A 27,404-nucleotide genomic window follows, 5' to 3' on the forward strand; every position below is an offset into this window, starting at 1 on the left:
CTGATGACAGGGGTGATAGGAGTGCTTTTTGTGTGTGTGAAATAGCTAATACAGCAGTCTGCATATGCTGCAGCCTGTAGAGTTGGGATCTGGGGAGACCACAGAGAAGGCAGTTCCAATCTTCAAATCAGATTACAGTAACTCTTTGCCGTCAGAGTACAAAAAGCCAGTAGAAGAGCCAATGCAGTTTGACTTCAATTAGATTATATTCATTTTTTTATCCTTGGGAGGAAGGAGAAAGAAAAGGAAGCATCCAAATCTATTCCCCATCCTCCTCTTCGCAATAGACTAATTCAGTAGGGACCTGCTGGGTACAGGCCAAACATACAACAGTTCACCAAAATATTAATGGAATAGCTGTATATAATCTGACATATGCTTACATTCCCATAAACTTCAGAGCATTGATCAAATATAGCACTGAGAAGCAATTACATTATTCCTCCTAACTCAACAATTTAAACTGCGGCTGTCGCCTAATTCCTAGAGACCCCAACATGTTTAATCTCTCAATACAGATTAGCAGCCATAATCTAAATAAACCTCACTGGCAGCACTATTAGAGCTCATTAGAGTTCTCACCAGATGTTTCAGTTTGTGTATACAAAGGACTCTGGTTTTTCATTCCAATATATGACCCATGGTACTAACATATTTTGTGAATTAAAACATGCAGTCTCAACATATCTTCAAATTCTTGTTCTTCTGGGGGTAAGTCAATACAAAGCAGAGAAAGGATGCTATCTTTGTGCATCTTAAAGGTCATTCATTCATGCCCGTCACCCCAACCGGGGTATGGGCCGCCAACCACAGATCTCCAGAGTCTTCTATCCTGGGCCATTCGCTCTAGCTGGTTCCAGGTATAGCCCATTTTTTTGCTATCAACCTGAAGGTCGCGTCGCCAGGTATTTCTTGGGCGGCCTCTTTTCCGCTTGCCTTGGGGGTTCCACCGCAGTGCCTGTCTGGTGATGTTGGTTGGCTGCACTTCTCAGTGTTTCTCACATGTCTATACAGCGATGACTAATACACACAGTATTTGCTATTAAACTGAATGTGCAGAGTGCATTTATTAGTCTGAATATCACAGAGTGTACATGCAGACTGATCCTGAGATACTCAGCAATGCGTCAACGCCAGAACTGTCAACAGTTGTTACAGTGTAGTTGTAGCCATGTTGGTCCCAGGATAGTAGAGAGACAAGGTGAGTGAAGTAATATCTTTTATTAGACTGACTTCTGGACCAGACCTGAAGAAAAGCTCTGTGTTCCTCAAAAGCTTGTCTCTTTCACCAGCGGAAGGTGATCCAATAACAGATATTACCTCATCCACCTTGTCTGTTGAACAGTTGTTCCAGACCAAAGAACCTGAAAAACTCCTGTGGTGACTAAGTTGCTGCAGACAGTCAAAGTATTTTAAAAAACAAGTTATGCCCCTAATCTAGTTTTAAACTGAATGAAAATAGACAAGGAGACCAGATATGTAGATTGCATAAAGAATGTCTCACTGTATCTGTAAAGCAGGATTCTTTAGGGATCATTGATGGTATACTGGTGCATTAATGTTTAAGAAGAAATGAAGTGATGGCCGCTATCACAGTATCAGTTCACCAGTCACATAGGTACAAAGCATCCAAATGGAAAACAGATTCTTGATTCTCTGAACCTCCCTCGAGGCCTGGGCTACTGAGGACTACAGCACTCTCCTTTCTTGGCTAATTCCCAAGACAAACACATTCTGGCCTCAACTGCTGCTTCTTTCCAACTGCTGGTGAAAACTCCAGTCAGTCTGAGAGTTTAAGAGGAAGACTTGGGGCACAACTCAGTCCAAGAAAAATGCTCGTGTGGGAATATAATGCTGCTGCTGCTGCTGTTGAGATCCAGTGCGGGGGAGGGGAAAACTTACAACCATGGCCACATCTTCCTCATTTTGTGTGTCTAGTTTTAAATAGTTTCTATTATTTCCTATTTACATTAAATTTCTTCCCCTTTCTCTGTCATTTTTAAAATAATATTAAAAGTGTGGCTAAAATACATTTTACAACGTTAGGTAAGGCTAATCTGAATCTGCCGCTATGGTATCTTGTGCTGTGATCCACTCAATCCTCACATGCTGTCCAAGGTTGGACAACCTCCAAAGGACACCTAGCTGCAGCGGAAAGTGGTGTTGGTGATTCGGTAGGTCTCTCTCTTCCGAATGAGTCAATAGTTAAACAAATGCCCCGCTCAGTGTTGGATGGCAATATGATGCAATAGGAGCCATCCTTCAGATGAAGCATCAAACCCAGAGTCCTAAGCACTTGTGGTCACGATATATCCTATGACAATTTTCTAAGACTTGGTGTATTAACTCCACTGGTCTGGCCAAATTCCACCCCTCGCCCCCCACAGAACTATTGGTATAAAATAGTCTTCTCTGCTGCCTCTCCCAAAACTGTTGAGTAATATTTCTATATTTTGTTAAGCAGCTACTGAGTTGCACCCTAGAGGTGGCTGCAATTCAGCAGTGGTCTGTATGTATTCCTTACATACCTCAGAAGAGTATTGTGAAGCTTAATACAATGCTTGTAATGTGCTTTGAGACTCTTGGATGAAAGGCATTACAGAAATGCAAAGTACCACTTGTATCATTATGAACTGGAGCTAGACAACCACATGTACCTGGTACCTGCGTCCCCTTTATACTCAAGACAAGGCATATAAATGACTATTCAGCAACAGTGTAGACATTGCAATAAAGGTTACAAAAAGGTAAGAAAACTAATTTTCTCCTTTAAATAGTTATTTGGTGTTGGATAAAAGAACTTTAATGCAAACGAACCTAACCTTTATGGGCTGATTCCAAGAAAACAAAAAGTTGAATAAATGACCATGGACGTTTAGGGCTATGTCTTTAGCCAGTTTAAGTTGGTGAAACTCCATTGACAATGGCATGACCATATTTTGTGAAGGCTATATCTAGAGCTGGCTCGGAACAAAGCCCCCAAATCTAAACATCTCTGAACTTTGGGAAAGCTTTGATCCAGATAAAAGAGTTTGAGGCTCTGAACCATTTCAGATGGGGAAGGCCCAAGTCTGCTTTACAATACATCTCCCACTACTTCTCGTCCTCCTGTCTTTTGATACTTCATAAACACTACACATAGAACCTCTTCTCCTTACGCACAACATCAGCTAACAGAGTTAGTTATTCCCATGTAGAATGCACCTCTGCCGAGTACATAATATTTTAATAGCAAGCTTTAAATCAATTGACTTGCTACCAAAGAACAAGAAGGTTAAGGCACTGAAACCTCCACAGCCAGACTCTTCTAGGAGAAATTCAAGCCAACAAGAAATGCCATGGGACTAGCAGAGTTTCAATGAGACAGATTTCAGAAATACTTAATACAAAAACAGTGACACTCCTTTCCTGCAGCCGCCAGAACAAAGACTGGGGAGTCATTTTACTGCAACTTGTAAACAAATGTATTATACAAATCCATTAAAAAAGCAGTTTCATTCATTTTAGTGTGAAAAAAATGAGGACAAACTGCTCAGGGGAGTTGAGGCTTCAGGGTATCACACATGGTAATGATTAAACTGGGTAATTTACATATAGGAAAGGAGAGTCAAACCAGCCCTTCTGACTTTATATACTGTGGATAGTTTAACAGTTAAGCCATTAGCTACTCAGTGCAAGTATCACCCATTTCAGGTTGCCATCGGGTAACACTGGACCAAATTCTGCCCCCATAGAAGCCAAAAGGAGTTGTGACATTGGCTTCTATGGGTCCAGGTTTTGGCTTTGTGGTTCTGAAAAGCAGTGCTTCTGGGAAGGAAGAGGCAAGAAGGGAAATAATTGCTGGCAGACACTGACGTGATTCTCAGCAGCAGTATCTCACAAAAAATACCACCTGTGGAAAGTATCTAACTGCAGTGCTTGGAGGCAGTAGGTCAGATTCTCAGTTGGTATGGCCCATTATTTTGGGGGTAGCCACAGGTGACTGATACGGGCTGCCTCAACTCTGCTATGTGTAGGGTATGAAATAGACAGATACATCTTGTGTCTAATTAGAATGGCTGTGGGGGAAGGACAGGGATATGGAGGTTCAACTAGCTCACAGTTTACTCACTGGAGATACAGATCCTCCAAGTTCAGCTGATGGTCTCTCTTACCTTTGCAAGGAAACTCCAGGCTGCATATTGCCATGAGGATGTGATGGTTTTTAGCTTCACTGTGTGCAACATCAGAAAGAATCCCAACAGTCCACTGTAAAGGATTGAAAAAGCTTCCATTAATAAAGAGAATTCTCTTAGCTTCTATTAGCCAGAATCTTACAAGTTTCTTGATATCTCTTTTCCTATTACAAAACTAAACAAACGTCCGACAGGAGTGTTGTTCAAGAACTGGAGTTGCTGATTTGGTAGACAAAGAACTTATTTTATGTCCAAGAGACCCTATTTTTTTTTTCCAGTCGGGGCTGCAGTATAAGTAAGAACATTTGATGACCTCATGCTTGGTCTTTAATAGGTACCAAAATGCACTAGCATAATCCATGCTTTACAGGTGACTGGAAATGTGAAGTCAAATTCTGATGTTTCAATGGCTCTCATTCAAATCATTCAAGATTTCAATGGGAGCCAGACATATACAATCGGCCCATATTCTCACTCAGTCCAACTTCTGTGATCGCTTGAGCTGAAACAATCACTGGAGAGTTTCAGTTTCTAGTATTGCCATGTTGCTTAACCTTCCTAAAGACACAAACTTCAAATTAAAAAATGTCAAATGTATCTTCAGTTATGGTGAATAAAGAATAAATTAATAAATGTGTAATGTTAGGGAATAAGACATCCTGATGCTCTTAAGTGAATTCACAGAGCCATTGAGGGTTAACTAGTGATGGGGAAAAGGAAGAGAGTCAAAGAAATGCTTCAAAAATATGTATGCAACACATTGTGGTATGGCTAGTTCAATGGACCAGGGGCATAAAGGGTTGCAAGACATCATCACTAGCAGCATGGGAGAGTGTGATGGGGTAATGAGGCTGAGAAGGAGCCAATTAACCAGACAGGTCACAGCTGAGGGGAATTAGGTGGCCTAAGTAATCCCCTGAATGATGATGGAGCCCAGCTGAGAAGAGACAGGCAGGGCTCATATAAAGCCAAGAAGCTAGCAACAGAAAGGGCTGCAGTCCCCCCCGAGGCAACACATGGGGAGGCATGTGGGGTCAAGTGCCCCACAGATTTCTTGGGGTGCCTCTGGCGGGGACACCCAGCAGCAAGGAGGCAGCACTCTCCCTGTGTCCCTAAAGCCTGGGGAGGGGCTTGCTCTGCAGACCATCCGCTGAGGTGTGTCAGGGGTGGGAGTCAGAGCCAACAGTGGGCCCCCAGCAGCAGGAAAAGCAAAGCAGCCCCATGTGATGGGGGAGGAGCTCAGCCAGCAGACAGCTGCCTGGTTGCTTCCTCCCTCCCTGAGCTGCCCAGGTACACACAGTGCCGCTGTCAGGTGAAGTGCTGCCTCTTCACTGTTTGATGCCTCTGGGATGGATGTTCATCTGCGGGGAGGCATGTGACCCCACACTGCTGCCCCCTGCTCTGGCCGCAGCCCAAATCATCCCCCATCCCCAGTTCTGCCCCCAACTCCATTTTCAGCTCAAGCTCTGCTGCTGAGGAAGCCTTGGCTGTGCAGTATTTTGGGGGGGGGGGGCAGCCCAGGCAGATTCCATTAATGGGAAGGAGGCATAACTGGAAGAGGTTGAGCACCACTACTCTATGCTGAAAGATTGTAACAGTCTCTCAGGAACACTCCTCTGCACCAACAAAGGGAAGTATAGCTATGTGCAATGAGAAGCCCAGGAACATTTCTTCTTAAGTCATCTCTTAAAAACAAATCTTGAGGTAGATAAAATGCCCATTAGGATAAATGGCAGATATATTGCTGACATTCTGCTTTTAGGCCAGGGATCGTGTGCCTTATTGTGCAGTTTAATACTCCTCCCGCTTACTTAAGACTTGTATCGACTAGTTCTCATTGCTCTTTGTTCACTTATGTGTTCTCTTACCCACAATGCAGTCCAAACTGAACTGCTTTCAAATAAATACAGCCCCACTGTGTATTGGTAAAGACTATCCAGCTTACTTTTATTATACATCTTCTGGGGTCCTTGGCAAGTCCTTCCTGACCCCCCCCAAACACACACACTTTTTAAAAGGCTGATGTTAGCTCATGGAGGAGTGGTGAAATAGTTAACAATGGTGACATCTAAAGAATCATCATGGGCACCTCAGTGAAAGAAATGGGGCAGTTTACACCTCACAACTATTGTTTCAGGCACTCTGCATGCTCAAGCTGACATTGCTACATTGTTTATACTTACTTTGCATTTGTGAAGGTTTTCTTCAGAACCATAACAGCTAGAGACTTAGGCCTGGTCTACACTGCGCACCTTACAACCGTGCAGCTGTGCCGCTACAGCCGTAGCATTGCAAGCCGCTCTCTGTCGCCAGGAGAGAGCTGTCCCAGAGACAAAATAAGGCATGTCTACACTTGCCATTTAAAGTGGGAAAAGTCCCTTTTTTGCACAAAAACCATGGGAGCATCTACACTTGCCAATGACTTGAGAGGCATACAGCTCTTACTGGTGAGGCTCTCGCAGTGATGTGCAAGTGAAGACAGGTTCTTTCTGTTTACACAGCTTTTAGCCTCTGGAGGATATCCCACAGTGCCTAGGTGACCACTCCGGCCAGCAGCTCTCATGCCAGATAAACAGACATCCACCCCTTCCCCTGTAAAGTTGGGGGAACTTTGAAACTCCCCTTCCTGTTTTCTTGGCAAGTGCTCACTTATCTGGCCAGGTAACAATGCCTGTTCCACAGAGCAAACAATCCCCTCCTTGGAGCAATGCTGAGCTACTGGAGCTCATCAGTGTTTGGGGAGAGGAGGCTGTGCAGGGACCCAGGATGCCCCACGATCACCCCTCGCCCCCTTCCCACAAGACCCATCGTCAAAATGGAGAGAGCTGCTCTAGAGCACTGCTCTCATTGGCGATGGACGTGCTGCTAATGTAAACACTCTGACGCCTGAGGAAGTAAATGAGTACACAAACCAGCGCTTTACTTTCACCAGTTCCCTATCACTGGTGAAACTTATAGCGCAAAAACTCTGCAAGTGTAGACATACCCGCAAACCACCCCCAATGAGGGGCGGTAGCTTCGTGGTTGGGAGAGCGTCTCCCACCGACAAAGTGCTATCCATGCCGGCACTTTTTGTTGTTAAAAATTTTGTCGTTCAAGGAGGGGCTTCACTCCCCTGAGCAACAAAAGTTTTAATGACAAAAGTACAGGGTAGACATAGCCTTACTTTTCAAAAAAATGAAAGTGAGAACTCAGAGCAATTGAGAGGTCTGCCCATATACCCCAACTGTGGTGCAAGCTTCACCTTTTGGCAAACACGGATGTAAAGTACTATTTAACACAGGGTAGGGAAAGGAGAGCCTAGAACACTGGTGACAAAAATCTGAGGCCCCTAGTGAGTGAGAAGATCTCTGGTCTAGTTGCATCTCTAGAGTCTGAAACTGGGTCTTGTCTACTGGAGGAGTGACCACGTAGCTGTTGTGGAATAACTATGTTGACACTATATCCTGGGGTAAAAGTGACTTGATTACAAAATAAATTTCTTCACTGACAAAGAGAAGTAATTATTCTGCAATAAAGTCACTTTTATTTCAGAACCAAGCATCCACACAGGGGAGTTAGTCCAGAAGAGATCATTACACATCTACACACACATTTTATCTCTCTCTCTCATATATATGAGTTGTAGCATCAGGACCGTGATCATTTTTCACATTATATCAACCCTTTCAATGGGTAAATAAGATCAAGTTAAGAAAATAAGAAAAGTCCCAAGAAACACTACAACTATTTTAGAGCCATTTAGCATGAAAGTTGAAATTCAACTTAAAAATATTAACGGATCTAGTAGACAAAGAACAGAAGATTAAGAGAAGGCTGCAAGTTTCAGTAGAGTAAGGAGAAATAGAATAAATAATGTAATTCTCACAGGATAACATTAGTAGGCTGTTAACTGTTGCTACTCAAAATTGTTACAGCCTTCCCCCTTTACACGACTAACCCACTCTGCCAAGTAACAAGATGTACAGGCAAATAAATCCATGCACACTAATATAATGCTGAAGACTAATGCCTTGTAATCATCACAAAAAGCAAGTTTTACAAGGCCTATTCCAATTTGGGAAGTGTTTGAGAGATGCTAAGATAACACTTGGCCCTGCCACTAGTGCAGCGGACTGGACTAGATGACCTCTCAAGGTCCCTTCCAGTCCTACGATACTATGCTTTCTATCAAAGCTTTGCTATGGTATGTAAAACTATTTTAATGGCAGCTGGGAACCCTCATGGCCACACTGCACCTATCCGTACCCCTTCCCACCTGATGAAACAACCCCTGGTAAATTTGAATTTCAGGCCCTCAATGGCATTTCAGAGGAAGTCAATGCTCTGCGGCTTTACTGGCTTGTGCCAAGAGAGACTATTGTATCTAACTCAGGTTTTACTAGTGTTTAACTGAGAGTCAAGGTTGGAAGTTGACAGAACCAATTATTCTAAAAGCATTCACACACCCCAGTATGGAGAGGTTACCTGGCACAGCAGCTGCTGTGAAATCTGTAGAAGTACAGAAATGGAAAGTCCAAGGCACTGAAGAGATCACCTGAGGAATAAAGTAATGTGCTCAGTGGAAAACTGGCAAAAATACCCATAGTTACAAACAACTGGGGAACAGCAATTAAATAGTCATTACAGTATTAGTTTAACATTCCTTTACAGCTGCCTGGCTCTTTAAATTACTAAGGGCCACAATCGGGGTGGTGTCCACGGTCGATTTCTTTCTCGAGCATTTCTGAGTGGTGTGGGTAGCAGCTACTAGCTATCCCATCCTTCCCCCCCCCGCCCCTTGGCATGGCATTTCCGTCCAGAGCCTGATGGGGCAAAAAAATCATTCGCGGTGTGGTTCTGGGTAGCGCCTCACCCCTCCCCCCCTCCTCCCAGACCGGGCAGACAACCGCCGGCGCCTTTTTTGCTTTTGTGCTGCAGACGCCATAGCACAGCATGGACCCTGAGCTGCTCCAGCCCATAATCGTGATGTTTTAAACACCTCTCGCTCACTCGTGCAGTATATGCTGAACCAGGACCCATGTGGATGGCTTTGCAATGGATGGGATTAACTGTGGGGGGGAGATGATGGAACCATATCCCCTATCTTGGCACGCAGCACCCAGGCACCCAGTACAAAACCGGAAGGGTATTTTTCAATGGTGCTGCAAGCACTGGTGGATCACAAGGACGTTCGAAACAGTTGGGGTTGTTGATGTACCTGTCGTTATCCTATCCTGGGGACCCAGCCCCCCCCCCCATGGGCTCATCAAGCCAAGCCATACACAGGCAGCCTGACAGTGGAGGGATCTGTCAATTACAGGCTGAGCAAGTGCAGAATGGTGGTGGAATGTGCATTTGAGACCTCAGCCAAACAATGTCCCCTATGTTATTGCTGCTTGCTGTATTCTCCACAATCTCTGTATCAATGGCCAGTGTGCTGACTGTGTTTGTGTGTGAAACCCCCCCCCCCCCCTCCCTCCTGTAAGCAACTCCCCTCCCCCCCCCGACAGCTTACTTATGCAAATAAAAAAACTCTCTCTTTAAAAGCATTAATTCTTTATTTTTTTTTATAAAAGAGGGAGAGAAGTAGGGTGGTGCTGGGGGAGGAGAGGAAGGGGATGGAGGGCCATTAAAAAAAAAAATTCAGAGTAACGGCATCCTTCTGGTTGGGCTGTCCACGGGGTGGAGGGGGGCTGGGTGGGGGGAGAGGGGAGGGGAGGGCTGCAGCGCACTCTGTGGCTGCGCTGCTGCTCTGAATCCTCCTGCTCGGAGCCACTCAGTTTGATCACGCAGCAGAGCAGCCCCCAGCCCCATCCCGCCATCGCTGATCCGCCTGCGCCGCTTTTCCCTGATTTTGCCTGCCTTCTGCTTCCCTTCTCTCTACCTCTCATCTCGTCTGTCCTCCCTCTCTCACCCTCTCATCCTCCTGTCCTCACTTCACTGGCCCTTTTTGTGTAATGAAAACCACGCGTCCTTCCACATTTCAGATGAGCTCTTTTTCATTACGTTAATATAATATATGATCTCTCATCATCTCGTCTCTCTTTTTTCCCCCTTATCTGTGCTGCTAGCTTTGGGATGGAGGAGGGCAGGAAGTTTTTTTTTGCTGCTGCATTCCACGAACAGAAAAAAAAAACCACCCTTACTTAAATTCCTGATTTTTAACCAGGTTTATCTGAAACGATATCACTTTGCTGAGGATAACAGAACAAGATAAAGCGGATTGATCTGATTACTTGCTACATGCATGGCATGGTAAAGTGTCTGCATCAAAAGTCCTCAGGGCAATCAATCATAAAAAAGGGCTTGCTTAAAAACAAATTCTTTCATTTTTTTTTTTTTTTTTCTTTTTTGGAGCGCAGTTCTGTTAGCACAATCATATCCCCCCATATCAGATCTCCGACCGGTCCATGCTGGCGGCTGGGGCTCTTTTTCTCTCAGAGAGACTGCATTGTACTGCTGTGCTGATGGGCTGTGCGTGTGCTCCTGTGCTGATGCTGCTCGCTGTCGAACGGAAGAAAATGAATTTCAAAAAGTTCTTTTTTTTCTGTCTACCTGGGCCAGTGCATCCGAAAGAGAATGCTGTCCAGAGCGGTCAGTGGTGCACTGTATTTCCACATTTATAATGTTTTTAATGATTCATTCCTGACTTTCTCAGTTCTAGCTGGTTCCTGCCTTCTGTTCGAAAAGGGGGAAAAGGGTTGTAGAAAATGTAAAAGTATTCTTGGCTAATATGTTTCTAATGGCACATAAATGATTGTGTTGACACTGCAGTTTCCAATGACCAGGCATGCACCACATTCGCTACTTTTACTGGAGGGCCCCCAGGGGTGAATTTGTTTCCACTGAAGTCAGTTAATTCTTTTAGTTCCATGCTGTGCAACAGGAAACATTTACATGTATTGGCTGCTTCCCTCATTGGAATTTGAACTCTGTCACAAACAGCAAGTCAGGAGGTTTAAAAACATTCTTCCAAATATGAGCAGAGTAGGTCTGGTGAATATTTTGCATTTCCAGGAAGTCTGACCCATAGAGCTCTCAGGAGTACCTAGTGTCTGGAGTTCTCTCACCTCCAAGCTCTACAAATTCTCAAAGTGTTTCCCTTCAATTTTTAAAATGTCTGCCTATTTCACTAGGCATTTCTCTTTCATAATTCCTGATGGGAGGAAACAGCAGGCACAGTGACTTTATAAAGCACCAAAAGCTCCCACTAGCTGAAGAGCGGTACCTGTTCATTTCTTAAATACTTTTTCCTTTGTATTTTTGACTGGTTGAATCTTCTGTATAAAGAAATATGGACAGGTTCCACCACCACTCCTGGACTAGTAAACTACGAATGTGCCAGGAACTGGGAATGGGCGATGGGGGATGGATCACTTGATTACCTGTTCTGTTCATTGCCTCTGGGGCACCTGGCACTGGTCACTGTCAGAAAACAGGATACGGGGCTAGATGGACCTTTGGTCTGACCCAATATTGCCATTCTTATGTTCCCTGTTCTAACATACCTCACCTCCCTGAATTATTACTTATTGTTGACCCTTTGGCCACAGGGAAGGACTAAATTCTACCTTGGGCTGTGATGGAGGGGAGAAGTGAATAGTGAAAAAAAGAGATCCCCTTACTCCATATGCAAGCAGCAGAGTAAGACCTCTATTTAGCATTGAGAAGAGCATGAGGCAGGAAACCCAGCATCCAGGCTGGCTGGTAGGCCTTGGTCTCAAGGGAGCAGTCTACCAGCTAATCCTTGGGACTAGCCCCCAGTCAGCTAAAATGCAGGCTATAGTCTGCAGTATCTGTTAGGCTCCCATGCTGCTCCTTTGCAAAGGACAGGTAAGGTCCATATGACAGTCTATTAGATGCTACTAAATATCAGTGCATGGATATCACAATGATAGGCTCCTTTCCCCTCTCCTCTCTGAACGTTGTATCATGGCCCAGATGGTCCTGATCCTACTCTCAGTTAATTCAGTAGCAAACCTCCTAGTGGTGCAGGATTCAGCCCTGTGGGAGGGCCTGAGACAAATTTACTACTGTTATTTTGTCATGGCCTTCGTGAAAGCAATTCCATGTGGTTTTCTTGTGGACGCCAAGATTTTGCACCAGGATGCAGAATCTGTTCTTAAACTGCAATACATTTAAAAACAAAAAAACAAAACAAAAAAAAAAAAAACACACCACACACACACACAGAACCCATAAAAAATAAATGTTAACACATTCTCTAGTCACTTTACCTGCTGGATGGGATGCAGAGGCCAAAAGCACCACACTAAAGAAAGAAAAGATAAATACTTTACTACAAATTGAATACAGGAGGGTAAACAAACAAACTGCCCACAAATGGACAGTGCACATAACTGTTCATTAATGAGTAAAGTTCTCCCCTATGCAATGGGACAGCACAGGCCTCTGTATCACGTACCTCATCAAAAGGAAGCTTAAGTGGGACTATAGCGCATAAGACTTCAGCTGGCTCTCTGTACAAGAGTGAATTTTGACCACGTGTGTGCAAACACATGATTTGTGGGCATGATTGTGGTAAATGCATGTGCAAATTAAGCATCCAGTTCCACATGTATGTTTGTGCAAGCACCGTGTACCCATATTTGTGAGCACTTAGATGAAAGGAACAAATATTCATCTTACAATTAGAACATCTATAAAGAAAGAAAGAGCATGCTAGTGAAACTCCTGGCCTCAGCAGAACTAACTGCATTTAGTTTTCTTTTCTAAAGCTATTCACTGCTGAGTTCCAAACACACTCACAACACTGGAAGGGGAATTTAAAAGAATATTTATTAATGCACATTTTCACGCATATATAAATTATAAAACCAATCAGGGCCTGGACTTTTTTACCTGACTGACCATTAGTAGGCACTGCAGTTATGAAAGTGAAAAGACATGCTGAAGGCATCACAATTTCCCCCAATTAACTGCTACTGTCTCCTACAGTCCTAGGGCAGATCTAGGATAGTTGCAAGGTACCAACCCAACTAGTAAAGCCATGGAGGCCTACACAATGAGAAGGAGTTGTGACTGCCAAAGACAGGGCCTGCAGCAGGGTCTTACTAGAGTTCAATGAAGCATGGAGCTTTTCTGGCTGGCGCAGGGCATTTGCTGATACTAAAGTCCCAAAGGGTGTGGAGGTGCGGGTCCTGGCTCTGAAACCAGTAGTGCAGCACACAAGGCAAAGGGGGAAATTACATGTTAAGCTTATGGTCAAGTGGCTTAGGCTTAACATTTTCTTCAAAGTACTTAAAATATATATTACCTGGTGGAAAATGTCCAGAGTCTAAATAGCTGTATTTTTAACAAACCACTGTTGTGCCACAAAGACGTTAAAAAGTCAACATTTCTAAATAGTTGGACACACACTATGTAATTCTCTGCTGCTGCCTCCAAACTAGATACCCAGAAGGAGCTTCAGTTAAATAAACCCCAATTCCGCAGATTTACTGACATCATCAATTCTGCTGGTAAACATACCAAAGGAGGTGAAGGCACATTGCTTATTACTCAATATGAAACACAACAAGGGAATGGAAGCACAAATAAACCTGCATCGACAGTGGCAAGAGCTACGGCTGGGCTACGGTCCCCGTTCTTGCTTTGTACATATTTTACTGATAAGATTATGGAGAGTAGGAAATGTTTTTGCCTGGGTAAGAAACTTCATCTGCAAGCAAGGGGAATTGATAACCCTTCAACATCCCAGGCTCAGATCCAAAGAAAACAAAAATCTTAGTGGGGCACGGGGCAGCCTAAGCCAGTGGGTTAAAACTGAAGTAAGCTGCCCTGTATTTATGTTCTCAACTGGGCATCTTGTGGCACTGCCTGAATGACTCTGGGACTTCCCAAAAGACAATTTAGGACACTAGGCAAGGGAGAAGGAGTAGAAGCACTAGATCTGTGATTTTCCCAAACCCACTATATTTTATTTTGGGCTGCACCTTGTAGTCTTTTCTGTCTGATTATGGGGCAGTTTTGTCAGCAAGAAAAGCAATTTATGCCTGCAAAGCTGCATTTCATCATAGCAAAAAAATCCAGTGCAGCTTTTTGTGCTCATAAATGAGCAAGCCTAGCAACTCTTCCTAAAGCCACTTCTAATGTGGGTGTGTGCTCTATAGGCTTTACACATATTTCTGTCAACACACTTGAATCAAAACCTGAAAACACCCCTCCCCTTCTATGTCCCAGGTTTCTCTTGGCCAGAGACTGCCAGTTGTCTGGCACTTCAGTTTCACAGACAAACATCCAATAGATTAAGAGCAACAAACTCAGCCTTTGCTCAGCCTATGGAATTGCCATCATTTCAGGTTTTTAAGCACAGGTTAAACATTTGTCAGGTCGGGGTGTATTTAATCCTTCCTTGTCGTGGGGGGGGGAGGTGTGGACTAGATGACCTCTTGAGGTCCCTTCCAGCCCCACATTTTAGGATTCTGTGTAAGGAGTGGCACACAGCCAGCTCTCCACAGGCAAAAACTTGGAAAGGAATTGTGACTCATTGTTTCTAGGAGAAGCAATTAGTGCCACCACTTTCCAGGTGCACATTACTTTGCCCTCACACTGCACACCCTGCCAGCTCTGCTAGTCACAACATGGGGTGGGGAGGAGGAGGAGGACGGAACCAAAACTGCACCCCGTCCTTGCCCAATTGCTGTGGGGGAGAGTACCCAGCATGCATTGCCACCTCTTTGCCCACACCTCACCCACACTCCAGCCAAGAGACAGGGAGCAGCACTAGCATCAGCATGTGTGTGAACAGGACTACTACTGGCGCTGTTAGGATAGGCCACAACCTGCCCTGCATGTATGTTTCATCCTATGCAAGAACTGCAGATAGCCCTCCAGAGATAGTGCTTCACTGTCACACTACGTGTTCCAGCACCTCATTGCTATCTCAGATCTGAAAAACTAGGGAAGTTCAAGAGTCTTTTCAAATCTGCAGTCTAAAATTATTTGCCTCTTGCCTTGTGAACAATAGCAACAGAGGCAGACTGTGGCATTTTGCAGATTAATTCCCTGTGATTTATCGTCCATGTGCTGATTAAAACAACAAACCCACTTTAAGTCATGACAAAATAGGTCCTGTAAGGACTGGGAATTATACAGCTACTGGAATTAGCTCTAAATTAGTTTTGCTAGTGAACAGAAGACTCAGCATTCCATACAATGTATATAGTATTTCCACCATTTTATCAAAGTAGATTCTTAAATAATTTAAACTGTATCTGTCACAGTCAACACACCCTCCACATGAAATGAGTGGTATGGCAGGGGGACAATGACCAAAGCCCAAACACACAATAAATGGGAAGGGAGGAACAAAGGAAAAGGAAGAGTGGCAAACATCTCTTTACTGGTCGAACCCTGATATGTCTCTCAGACCTCTCAAAGTGATGAGAAATTTGAAAGCAACAAGATGAGTTAAAGCCCATGGAGAGGTAGCTGTGTCCTGCTGCTCTAGTCTCGAGCAGCAAAATGCCCCCTGAAGAGAACAGAACAATAAGACTGAATAAGACAACCCAGTTATAAGGGAGGCCCTCAAAATGGTCAGCTAGAGCACCCAGTCGTTGATATTGGAACCAAACGTCCCAGCTTTTAGAGACAAAAGGTTTCTATCTGGGCTATGTGGCTGACAGATTTGCAGACTTGTAAAAGTGAACTTTAATAGGCTTTTCTATAATCATTTTTAGATACATCACATAAATGGTGGTCAACTTTCTGAGAAAGATACTTTAAGTGATGAGGTGTGAGAAATGCCGTATTTTCAAAATCCAGCAAATCCTTCTTCAGACCTATCTCGTTCTGGAAAGTCCGCCTCCATGTTTCTAATGCCCACACTAAAGACAGTCTCCCAAAAAATTCATTCCAGATTTTAAACGAGAATCAGTGCATGCAGGGACAGGAGGCATTAAGATGTTTAGTTTGTTTCAGTTACACTCTTGGCAATACTAGATGGAGCAAATATTTGATCTTTTAAAAAAAGAACTTTATACTAATATATTAAATCCATCCAATAGCTTGGGGCAAAAATTTTAATATGCTCCATCCAGGCATCATCTACAGTAAAAGTGCAACTCTGTTTTCATAACCAGGCGGTAACACTTTCATCTGACCCTTTTACAGCAATCACTGTCAAGTTGTGTTCACACGGCGGCGTTTTCCTGCATAGTCAAATGTAAACCATCTGATCAGGGTTAGATAATATGAAGATACAGGCACTCGCAGCATCAGTATGCAGCAGAGGCTGCCCCTTTCCACACTGTCAATACGCAGCAGAGCTACAACTAGTCTAATAGTGTGAAATTTCCTGAAAAGTGCTCGAGTAGACAAGGCCAGTGAGAAGCACCACACATTCACAGAACCTGGCATCTCAGAAGACTGGGGCCTTGTTTGGACTAGGATACAAGGTGTGTTGTTAGCTAACACATACTAACACATTCTAGAAATCTGGTGTAGACCAGGCAGTGTGTACAACATTCTAAATTGGTCAAGCTTATTCTTAGGCTTCCTCACAGGCTTTAAACTTTAATCCTTACTGAGGTTGCAGGAACAAACCATCCCGATGTGTAGGAAGAAAAGTAAATATGGCAGGCAACCAGCTTGGCTTAACAGTGAAATCCTTGCTCGTCTTAAACACAAAAAAACAGCTTACAAGAAGTGGAAGATTGGACAAATAACCAGGGAGGAGTATAAAAGTATTGCTCAGGCATGCAGGAGTGAAATTAGGAAGGCCAAATCACACTTGGAGTTGCAGCTAGCCAGAGATGTTAGGAGTAACAAGAAGGGTTTCTTCAGGTATGTTAGCAACAAGAAGAAAGTCAAGGAAAGTGTGGGCCCCTTGCTGAATGAGGGAGGGAACCTAGTGACAGAGGATGTGGAGAAAGCTAGTGTACTCAATGCTTTTTTTGCCTCTGTCTTCACAGACAAGGTCAGCTCCCAGACAGCTGCACTCTGCAGCACGGTATGGGGAGGAGGTGACCAGCTCTCTGTGGAGAAAGTAGTAGTTCGGGACTATTTAGAGAAGCTGGACGAGCACAAGTCCATGGGGCCAGATGCACTGCATCCGAGGGTGCTAAAGGAGTTGGCCGATGAGATTGCAGAGCCATTGGCCAGTATCTTTGAAAAATCATGGCGATCGGGGGAGGTTCCGGATGACTGGAAAAAAGCTAATGTAGTGCCCATCTTTAAAAAAGGGAAGACGGAAGATCCAGGGAACTACAGGCCAGTCAGTCTCACCTCGGTCCCTGGAAAAATCATGGAACAGGTCCTCAAGGAATCAATCCTGAACCACTTAAAGGAGGGGAAAGTGATCAGGAACAGTCAGCATGGATTCACCAAGGGCAAGTCATGCCTGACTAACCTAATTTCCTTCTATGATGAGATAACCGACTCTGTGGATGAGGGGAAAGCAGTGGATGTGCTATTTCTGGACTTTAGCAAAGCTTTTGATACAGTCTCCCACAGTATTCTTGCCAGCAAGTTAAAGAAGTATGGGCTGGATGAATGGATGGTAAGGTGGATAGAAAACTCGCTAGATGGTCGGGCTCAACGAGTAGTGATCAATGGCTCCATGTCTAGCTGGCAGCCGGTATCAAGTGGAGTGCCCCAAGGGTCGGTGCTGGGGCCAGTTTTGTTCAATATCTTCATTAACGATCTGGAGGATGGTGTGGACTGCACCCTTAGCAAGTTTGCAGATGACACTAAACTGGGAGGAGTGGTTGATATGCTGGAGGGTAGGGATAGGATACAGAGGGACCTAGACAAATTAGAGGATTGGGCCAAAAGAAACCTGATGAGGTTCAACAAGGACAAGTGCAGAGTCCTGAACTTAGGACGGAAGAATCCCATGCACTGCTACAGACTAGGGACTGAATGGCTAGGCAGCAGTTCTGCAGGAAAGGACCTAGAGGTTACAGTGGACGAGAAGCTGAATATGAGTCAACAGTGTGCCCTTGTTGCCAAGAAGGCTAATGGCATTTTGGGTTGTATAAGTAGGGGCATTTCCAGCAGATCGAGGGATGTGATCATTCCCCTCTATTCAGCACTGGTGAGGCCTCATTTGGAGTACTGTGTCCAGTTTTGGGCCCCACACTACAAGACGGATGTGGATAAATTGGAGAGAGTCCAGCGGAGGGCAACAAAAATGATTAGGGGGCTGGAACACATGACTTATGAGGAGAGGCTGAGGGAACTGAGATTGTTTAGCCTGCAGAAGAGAAGAATGAGGGGGGGATTTGATAGCTGCTTTCAACTACCTGAAAGGGGGTTCCAAAGAGGATGGATCTAGACTGTTCTCAGTGGTAGAAGACGACAGAACAAGGAGTAATGGTCTCAAGTTGCAGAGGGGGAGATTTAGGTTGGACATTAGGAAAAACTTTTTCACTAGTAGGGTGGTGAAGAACTGGAATGGGTTACCTAGGGAGGTGGTGGAATCTCCTTCCTTAGAGGTTTTTAAGGTCAGGCTTGACAAAGCCCTGGCTGGGATGATTTAGTTGGGTTTGGTTCTGCTTTGAGCAGGGGGTTGGACTAGATGACCTCCTGAGGTCCCTTCCAACCCTGAGATTCTATCTATGATTCTAGTACGCTGTAACTGACCTCCAGAAACTTCCCATAATGCTTTTGAGTAAAGATTACTCTCTTTGTTTTGTTGTGATGCCTCTCTTTATTTTGTTGTCAACTCCGGGCTCCCGGAGCTGCTTATCTAAAAAAACAAACACAGCTACTGTTTGCTGTGACGGAGCAGAGGCAGGCGGGGGGGCTCCCTTTGGAACGCCCACAGCTAGTGTTTGCTTGAGGAGAGAAGCAGCGCGGCAGGCAGGAAGGAGGAGAGGGTCTGTTTCAGGGAGTGGCTGCTTATCTGGTCTGTGAGGAAAAAAACAAACAGCTGTTGTTTGCTTTCAGTGAGTGAGAGAGGGGTGGAGGAGGGGGTCGGAACTTGCAAGGCAGGGAGCTGACATAGTGTCGGCTCCAAAAATCCCCCCTCTCTCTCTCTGCCACACTCCCTGTCACACTCCACCCCACTCCCCCCTTTTGAAAAGCACATTGCAGCCACTTGAACGCTAGGATAGCTGCCCATAATGCACCGCTCCCAATGCTGCTAAACATGCTGCAAATGTGACAGTGCGCTGGTAGCTGTCAGTGTGGCCAAACTGCAGCGCTTTCCCTACTCAGCTCTATGAAGAAAGGTTTTAACTCCCAGCGATGTACAGCTGCAAGTGAAGCCATACCCTGAGCCCCTATTAAAAATACTGCGTAGTTGGATTCTTTTTATTTACCTTCTTATCTTTAAGGATTTAGGGTTCACACAGGGAGGGGTGGCACACACAGTCCCATACACCTTTATCACACTGGGGGGGTAACCGACCAACCCCATCCTCCCTGCCCAGTGCTGTGTGCTGTCCATGCCTCACCGGAGCCCCAGGATGGACCTGCCTCTCCTGGTACCTGATCTTCCTGAGGCAACAGCGGGGGGGGGGGGGGGGATAGAGGAGAATGGGACAGGACATGCAGGGTCACATGCCCCGCCCCTTCCCAGATTTTTCCAGGGTTCACACCAGAAGATGGCCAGCAGCAGCCTTTCGGCACTGTGCAGGAGGGAAGGGATGGGAGTTGCTTCCAGCCACAGGGGATGTGGGGGAGGGAGGGATGACCTGGCCCATAACTTTGCAAAGCTCATCTCTTCCCCCATACCGCCTCCCTCCGCCCCCGTGGCTGGAAGAAGCTTGTCCCTTCCTGCCTGCACATTGTCAAAAGGCAGCTAACTGACATAACCCAGCCACCTCCTGTCCCCTGGCTACAGCGTGGGCAGGAAGGGATTAAGCCATAAGGATGCATTGTGAACCCCACCAGAGAGGTGGCTCAGCAGGGGAGGGTGCCTAGGGGGCAGAGCAGCCCCGCACTCACTGGGGGCAGGACCTAGAGCAGAGGGTTGGGGGGGGGGGTGAAGAGGGTGCTAAGCCCCTGCCCAGGGGGCTGCTGTGGAGCCTGCAGGGTCAGGGCATGGACAGGCTGGAAATCGCTCTCTCTCACCCCCCACCCTGCCACTCCAGAGCTTAGCTGAGGGGCGGAGAGGCTGCCCTGTGCCAGCACTTTCCCAGGGCACAGGCCCAGCCAGAGGCAGTGGGGGGAAGGAAGGAGCCTGCCAGCCAGGCTGCTGGTGAGCTGAGCACCCCGACCAGGGGCTGGTTCTCTGCACAGCACTGGGAGCGGGACACACCTCACTGGGGGGGATATGGAGGAGCAGTGGGGCTGGGGAAGTGGGGCAAAGTGGCAAAACAGGGAGAAGACAGTGAGAGGGGGAGCACAGAAAGGCCGATGGGTGGGCAGCAGAGGTGACATGTAACCAGCTGCCACTTGGCACGTGCCCACACTCACCAGCCACTGCAGCTCACAGCCAGCGCCAGCCGGAAATGGGACAGTGGGCGGGGTCCTGCTGGCCAAAAACTGGCAGGCAGTGTGTCTGTGCTGATGGACCAGCAGGGGGAGCAGCCACCCTCACACACTTCAGCTTGGCCCCGCCACCAGCCTTGTACTTCCACCCCCATCGTCAGCCACTGGACCCCTCTCACTCACCGCTAGTGGGCGGGTGGCTGGCAAGCAGGGATCCAGCCACCAGCAGGACCTGCCATCACGGATTGGGAGGGGGGGGGAGGGGCAGGGGGGGAAAAGCAGGCAAATTGTCCCGTATCTTCTAAGAAAAATTCGGGACACCTGCAGGAGTGCTTAAATATGGGACTGTCCCTTAGGGTGATCAGATGTCCAGTTTCTTAAGATTCTTAACATCTGTTAATGACAGCTGTGCCCTAGGCTGACCATAACTGGCTAACACAGTTTTAAACAGCACTTAATTAAAATGTTCTAGTTAACACAATTAAAAACAAAAAACCCACTTTTCCCTGGTCTGAACAAGGCCTAATTGCCATGGAACTGAAAGTCCCTTTAAAAAAAAAAATCCCAGAGTCAAATCAAAGACATGTCAGTTTCCAACCACCTGCCTCCCTTCTAATCAAAGAAATCAAACCAGCTGTTTTCTAGCATTTGCTTTGTGTCAGCAACTTCCAAGCACAGATGACCTGTAAAGCCCTGGATAATGAAAATCTTTGCAAGATGATGCTTGTTAATATTCGCTGCTTTTGAGAAGCTGAAAAAACACCTTGTCCTGATTCACACATTTTCACCACCTCTAAAGAAAAGCTTTAAAACTGGGATGCCAGCCACAACTACAACATCTGATCTTACAGCTCCTTAGCTACAAATGCTCTCTTTTCCAACATACAAACAGTAAATGTCCAAAAGCACCAGGTTCAACAAAACAGTTTTATGCTATAAATTGCCCAAATCTTCCTTTTTTTTTATATTTGATGTGGCTGAAAGTTCTCTGAGGGGTGGGGGGGGAAGCTCTACCTAAACTATATGGCCATAGGAGAGAAAGAAAAAAAAAAAACACATGTAAAGACTTTAAAACAAGCTTGGGAAAAGATAATTCTCAGGTTAAATGGAACCCCACATCTCTACTGGGCACAGCTTCAGTGGAATTTCACCCAATTTACACAGCAGAGAATCTGGCCCTAAATTTGCAAGCTATGCTGCAAAATTCAGATTTGGATCCAAGATCTGAATCTAAGGTTTGGGCCCATCTGTAGTTTTCAATTAAATGACAATGGAGATTCATAGTTCATGCATGTGCTAATTACAAGGAACAGGATTTTGTTGCTTGCTTTACTTTTCCACCTGATCATTAGACAATAGACCCATTTAGGATGTTCTAAGCAGAACCACTCAGTCAAGAATTAAGATTATTTTTGTGCATAAACACCATATTTGCAGTTATGTGAATGAACCAGTGTTCAAAATTACAACAGGTGTCTGTCTCCTTTGTCAAAAATTTGCTTTTTACTTGAGAAACTTAAGAGAACAGATTGATTGCCTTAGGACATGAAACTGCATCATGCAAATAGATACTCACACTATCAGTGCATGCTGCACTGCCAGATTTTCTTTGGCACATACAAAACCTGCATTAATAGCCTACTCCAGCTCACCTTATTAATGCAAATTGGAAAGTTTTAATCGGACTAAGGTGAAGAGGTCTGGACCCTGCTTTTTAACTTTATGAACACAGAGTTACAAGGTAAAGGTAGTCAATTAACTGCCTTAGGTCTATCCCACTGATGTGTCTGTATAAGGCCGGCTCAGGCAGGCACACACCCACAACAAACCCACATAACACATTTTGATCTCCAGTCATTCTTTCATCTGGTTCTGCTCCTACTTCAAGTTCTTGATTTTATTTCCCTTTCAATGTCATCTTTCTCTAGCACCATCTAATAGTGTGCATGCCTGGTGCTCACCAGGAGTCAGAGAGACTCATAAGCAGATGAAGGCTGCCACAGTATTATTTCCCATCCCTCAATACCAAAGCAAAAGTAAAAATATGGACATACTTTGAGCCTGCTGTAGTAACATGAGGCCCTGAAACATAAACTCGTGTCAGAGGCCCAGTCTGAGGCCTGAAGCCTGAACCAAAGTACTTCCAGGCATTGCTAAGTAAAAGCTGGGCTGTAAGCCAGAGGCAGGCCCCACTCACAGAAGTTTGCAAGAAGAGGGCTGCTAGAAGCAGGTGCGTCCACACATAAGTGCTAATAAGAGGAACTTGTGCCAAGATGGCATCAGAACACTCCACAGAGATAACGAGGAACAGGCAGGTGCATCTTAAAGACAGGGTCAAAAGGACAACATGATGGATAGATCTGTTTGAACCAACATGATCAAAGAGGGAGATAACACCCAATGAGGGGCTGTACCTCAATACATCAGTAGGGATGAGTAATTTGTCCTGTAACTGTATAAAAGTAGGTCCCAGAGTGCCCATCTTTGTCCAGCCTAGGGGGCAGTGGAGTGTCCCGCCACTGACTGAGCTGTGTCCATTGCCAGGGGGCACATATTCGTAGTATGTCCTGTAGAGTCTATAGGAAACTATTTCTGTGCTTTGTTTGACAATAAACCTGGCTAAGGTTCCTTCGTACCTTACTAGAGTCTGTGGTCTTTAGGGGTTCTCTCAGGGTTTGCTGTGTCACCTATCTGCGCAGAACTGGGGCAGCACACAGAGGGAACATGCACGCAGCTGACTGTTATCATCGAACAAGAGCAGAACACCACACTGGTAGCCACTGACAACGCTTGCCTCTAGATATCACTTGGTGTTTGGCACAGGCAGGCAAAAGGTGACTGGGGTCAGCATGGGTATGCACAGGCAAGCAGGGAGGTTTGATTACAGGGCCCTACATGGCTTGCAAGTCCTTATCTGAAGTAAGAATCCAGAAACAGCCATGCTCACTGACTTCCCTTGGCTATGATTTGATATGCCCAGTTAATGCCAACAACTAGAGGTCTGAATTATCTGCCCCATATAAAGCACCATTTTTAACAATCACAGTTATTGCCAATGCTTTTTACATTAGATGTGTCTATACCTAATACCACCCCTTTGGTAATAACTGGTTTGCTTGCTCCCCTCCAGGTTTGCTTTCATCAAGTCATTGTGTCAATCTTACCTTTGGAGATCAGTGATCACTCACAGTTAAAACAGTTACCTCTTCAAGTGTAACTTGGCATGTACACCCATTATCTCACCCCCCAAATATTCTACTGTTGGACCCAGGCCCTTTTATAAAGGTACATTAGATGTATTTGGTTAGCAGGAGCATCAGCTGTGCTTCCGAAACAAGGCACTGTTGAAAATGGAAACATCCACCATCTAAGAACAATCACTGTGTATCAAAAGCAAATTCATTTTACCTGAATACATAGTTTATATATTGTTGGTCTAAATCACTAGGGAGAAAAAAGAAAAGAAAAAAAAAAAAGAGCTCTGTCAGTAAACCAGTCTAATGGCAGCTCTTTCTAGCTAGCAGTGATTTGAAATATCAATATATTAATTAAAAACATTTAAATGGTTGTAACAATATTTCAAGTTTATTTTTCCTTAGTAAGGACGACTGAACAACTCCCATTAACTTCTATAGAAGTTTTGTCTGACTAAGCATTGGGGCCTTAAGGTATGTCTACGTTGCAGTGTAAGCCCAGGGTTCGAACTCAGGCACAAGATTAACCAGCCTTCCACCTACACACAACTCACACTAACCCAGGGCTTGGACTCAGGGTCCCAGGACTGCAGGGGGGTGAAAGGTCTGAGCCTGAGTCAAGCCGGGACCCAGCTTTATTGCTTTGCAGTGTAGCTGCAGCCCCACTGGACTCGTACTCTGGGAATCCACCAAAAGAATTCCACTATCTCATGGGCTGACTTTCTTTGTCCTCGGGAAAGGCAAGTTTAGTGGACAGTCAAATTTTCCCACAATGCACCATGAACAAAGGTCTGGAGTAGCCACCTTTTGGGAGGGCACTAGAAAGTCTGGGACAGGAGTCGGCAACCTTTCAGAAGTGGTGTGCCGAGTCTTCATTTATTCACTCTAATTTAAGGTTTCGCGTGCCAGTAATACATTTTAATGTTTTTAGAAGGTCTCTTTCAATAAATATATAATATAACTAAATATTGTTGTATATAAAGTAAATAAAGGTTTTTAAAATATTTAAGAAGCTTCATTTAAAATTAAATTAAAATGCAGAGCCCCCCGGACCAGTAGCCAGGATCCGGGTAGTGTGAGTGCCACTGAAAACCATAGGTTGCCTACCCCTGCCCTACGTTAACAAACCCAGGGTCTGCTAACTTGAGTTCTGCTAACCTGAGCTTACACTGCAATGTAGACGTACCCTTCGTCTTTAAACACATATGGCAACCAGTCTGGAAAATAAATTTCAGTCTAACCATATTATAATACAGTTTATATGTACATATCCTGCAGCCACAGGCACCCATATCCATATATGCTACTGCAGAGTAATGACAGGACAAATATCCAGGTCCTTTGAAATCAAGTCGGGTTACTCACATGAATAAAGTTACGCAAGTGCTAAAGTGCTCATAGGATTGGGGTACAATTTTCAGAAGTGCTTAAATAATTAAGGCACCTAAATCTCATTGAAAGCCCATGAGTTTCTGGTACCTGTCACTTAGGTGCTTTTGAAAATTTTGTCCTGCATCTGTTATAGTGGAGAGAGAGGGGAAAAAAAAATAAGTGCAGACTCTGCAGCACTCAAGCTTAACACAAGCCAACGTTTTTAAAATACCTGTGCCAGGAATCAAGAAGTATGTTTTTCTGAATTGGGCCATGATTCATTAATAATGTACTGTTGAAAGTGAATTCAAGCATGAGTTAGCAGTGTTCATCTTAGTGCTGTATACAATACACTTAGGTGTAACATAAGGGTGACAGTCAACGCTTTTCATTTTATCAGAAAAGTTACTATTGGTCAGTTGGTAGCCATCAAAGAAAGCTAATGTATCAAGGGTCACCTCACTTATCTCAATAAAGCAGACTAGAGAGGCCTATAGTTTACTTGTCATCTAAATAAATGTCTACCTTCTGTGATGGCCATGCCTTTCCTTTAAAAAAGAAAATATTTTTTTTTAAAAAAAGTTACCTTAAGGAACTAGTTTTCCACAACTTGTGAATGACTTTGTAAACCCCTGTAATTGAAATGACATGTGTAACTGGTCTAATATACGATCATTCTGGTTAACATGCTGTATTCATTTGATACTGGTACATGCAGATATTTGTACTTTGTACCAGCAAGGCACAAAGGATGCACACAATTGCTAACAAAAATTACCTAAAATAACTGTTCTTGAGGGCACATCTACACTGCAATAAAAGACCCATGGCACAGCTCCTGCTGGCACAGATCAGCTGACTCAGGCTTGTGGGGTTTGGGCTGCAGGGCTGTAATACTGTAATGTAGACTTCTTGTCTCGGGCTAGAGCCCTGGCTCTGAGCCCCCACAAGGGGGTGGGTCTCAGAGCCCAGGCTCCAGCCTGAGCCCAGATATCTATACTGCAATTTTAAGCCCCACATCCTAAGCCCCAGGAGCCTGAGTCAGCTGATCCAGGTGCTGCGATTCAGTGCCACAGGTTTTTCATTGCAGCATAGACATACCCTAATAGTTCCTTAGTGTGCTTTGATCTATTCCTGTTTCAAAGCAAGTTAGATCAAAAATCACTAGAAAACAGTGCATGCCTGCAGGGTCCATGTGGACACTTAGTGTGCAGCAGACAACTGTGGAACAGGTTGTCACAGGATGCAGCCCTCATTATCGGACTGGCACCTCCTCCAGGTCATGCTGGGGATTAGCTCAAGGCCAACCCATCCAGGGTCTGCACATCAGCACTCTGTCTTTGCTCCTGCCTATGGCTCCTCTCACAGCATCCTCTTCTCAACTCAGCCTTCCAGTAGGTTGTCATTTGTATTTCCCCCTTTCAGGAGCTGGGGGGAAGGGGTATCTATGTCCAACAGTCCAGCCACCTCCCAGTGGCAAGTGGGGGGACCAGGGCCTGCCCACTACTCCAAGCCCCAACCCAGAGACCCTGTAAATAGCAGCCTCCTGCTGTTCTACTGTTAATGCTGCTCTGTTTCCCTGGGCCGCTTCCCCATGGCCCTAGCATCTTCTTCACCCTCACCTCAAGGCACTCAGCAGCTCAGTCCCAGGAGCCAGCCACTGCTCTGGCCAAGGTGCTTACAATTCTCTCAGCATTCTAGGGATGCAGTCCTCACTCCCTGGGCTCCCAGCAGCAACTGACTCTGCTCTGCCCTGTGGCTCTTTTTATACGGGACCACTGGTCTATGACTGGCTGTTCCTTGCAGCCTCTCTCCTATTGGCTACTTCTTGTGCAGCCTCCCTAGGGCAGTATTAACCCCTTCTCTGCCAGTGTGGGGTGGATGCCCCATCACACAGATTAATACCATAGCTTGTCCCAGACTAGAATAGAGTCTCTAGGCACTATAGAAACATAAAGTAAGAGAAAATCCCTGCACCAAAAAGTTTATAACCTTAATAGACCAGGTGGAAAGGAAGTACCATTAGCCCCATTTTACAGATGGGGAATTGACACACAGACAGACCAAGGCCCAGATCTTCAGAAGTATTTAGGCACCAAACAGGAGGATCTAGGTTTGAGGGACTTGCCCAAGGGCATACAGCAAGTGTATTGCAGAGCCAAGAATTAGCTCAGGTTTTCTGAGACCTGGTCCAATGCTTTAGCCACAAGACTACCCTTCTAGGGGTGGTGATTTTAAAGGTATAGCTGAATCGGAGACTGGTTAATCCTGTGTTTTTAAA

At 45.2% G+C, this 27,404-nt stretch overlaps 1 protein-coding gene across 19 annotated transcripts in view; it reads right to left on the bottom strand.

Annotated features, from left to right (window-relative positions):
- The window catches only part of TMEM241 (transmembrane protein 241), a 137,404-nt gene that overhangs the window by 82,781 nt on the left and 27,219 nt on the right, over positions 1 to 27,404 (bottom strand). For 15 of the 19 annotated variants that reach the window (XR_005593140.1, XR_005593139.1, XR_005593136.1 and 12 more), the window contains 5 exons: positions 25,710 to 25,755; positions 23,967 to 24,002; positions 12,395 to 12,429; positions 8,643 to 8,712; positions 4,155 to 4,248 (listed from right to left, as the gene is read on the bottom strand). Coding sequence is in view for 12 of the 19 variants with exons in the window: in XM_039521291.1 (XP_039377225.1) it covers positions 4,155 to 4,248; positions 8,643 to 8,712; positions 12,395 to 12,429; positions 23,967 to 24,002; positions 25,710 to 25,755 (281 nt within the window). In the remaining 7 variants the exon portion in view is untranslated. The remainder of the gene's footprint in view (positions 1 to 4,154; positions 4,249 to 8,642; positions 8,713 to 12,394; positions 12,430 to 23,966; positions 24,003 to 25,709; positions 25,756 to 27,404) is intronic. The other 4 variants (XM_039521298.1, XM_039521297.1, XM_039521296.1 and 1 more) reach the window with 3 other exon arrangements.

This window comes from Mauremys reevesii, linkage group 2, assembly GCF_016161935.1.
Source record: "Mauremys reevesii isolate NIE-2019 linkage group 2, ASM1616193v1, whole genome shotgun sequence".
In the NCBI taxonomy this organism is placed as follows: Eukaryota; Metazoa; Chordata; order Testudines; family Geoemydidae; genus Mauremys; species Mauremys reevesii.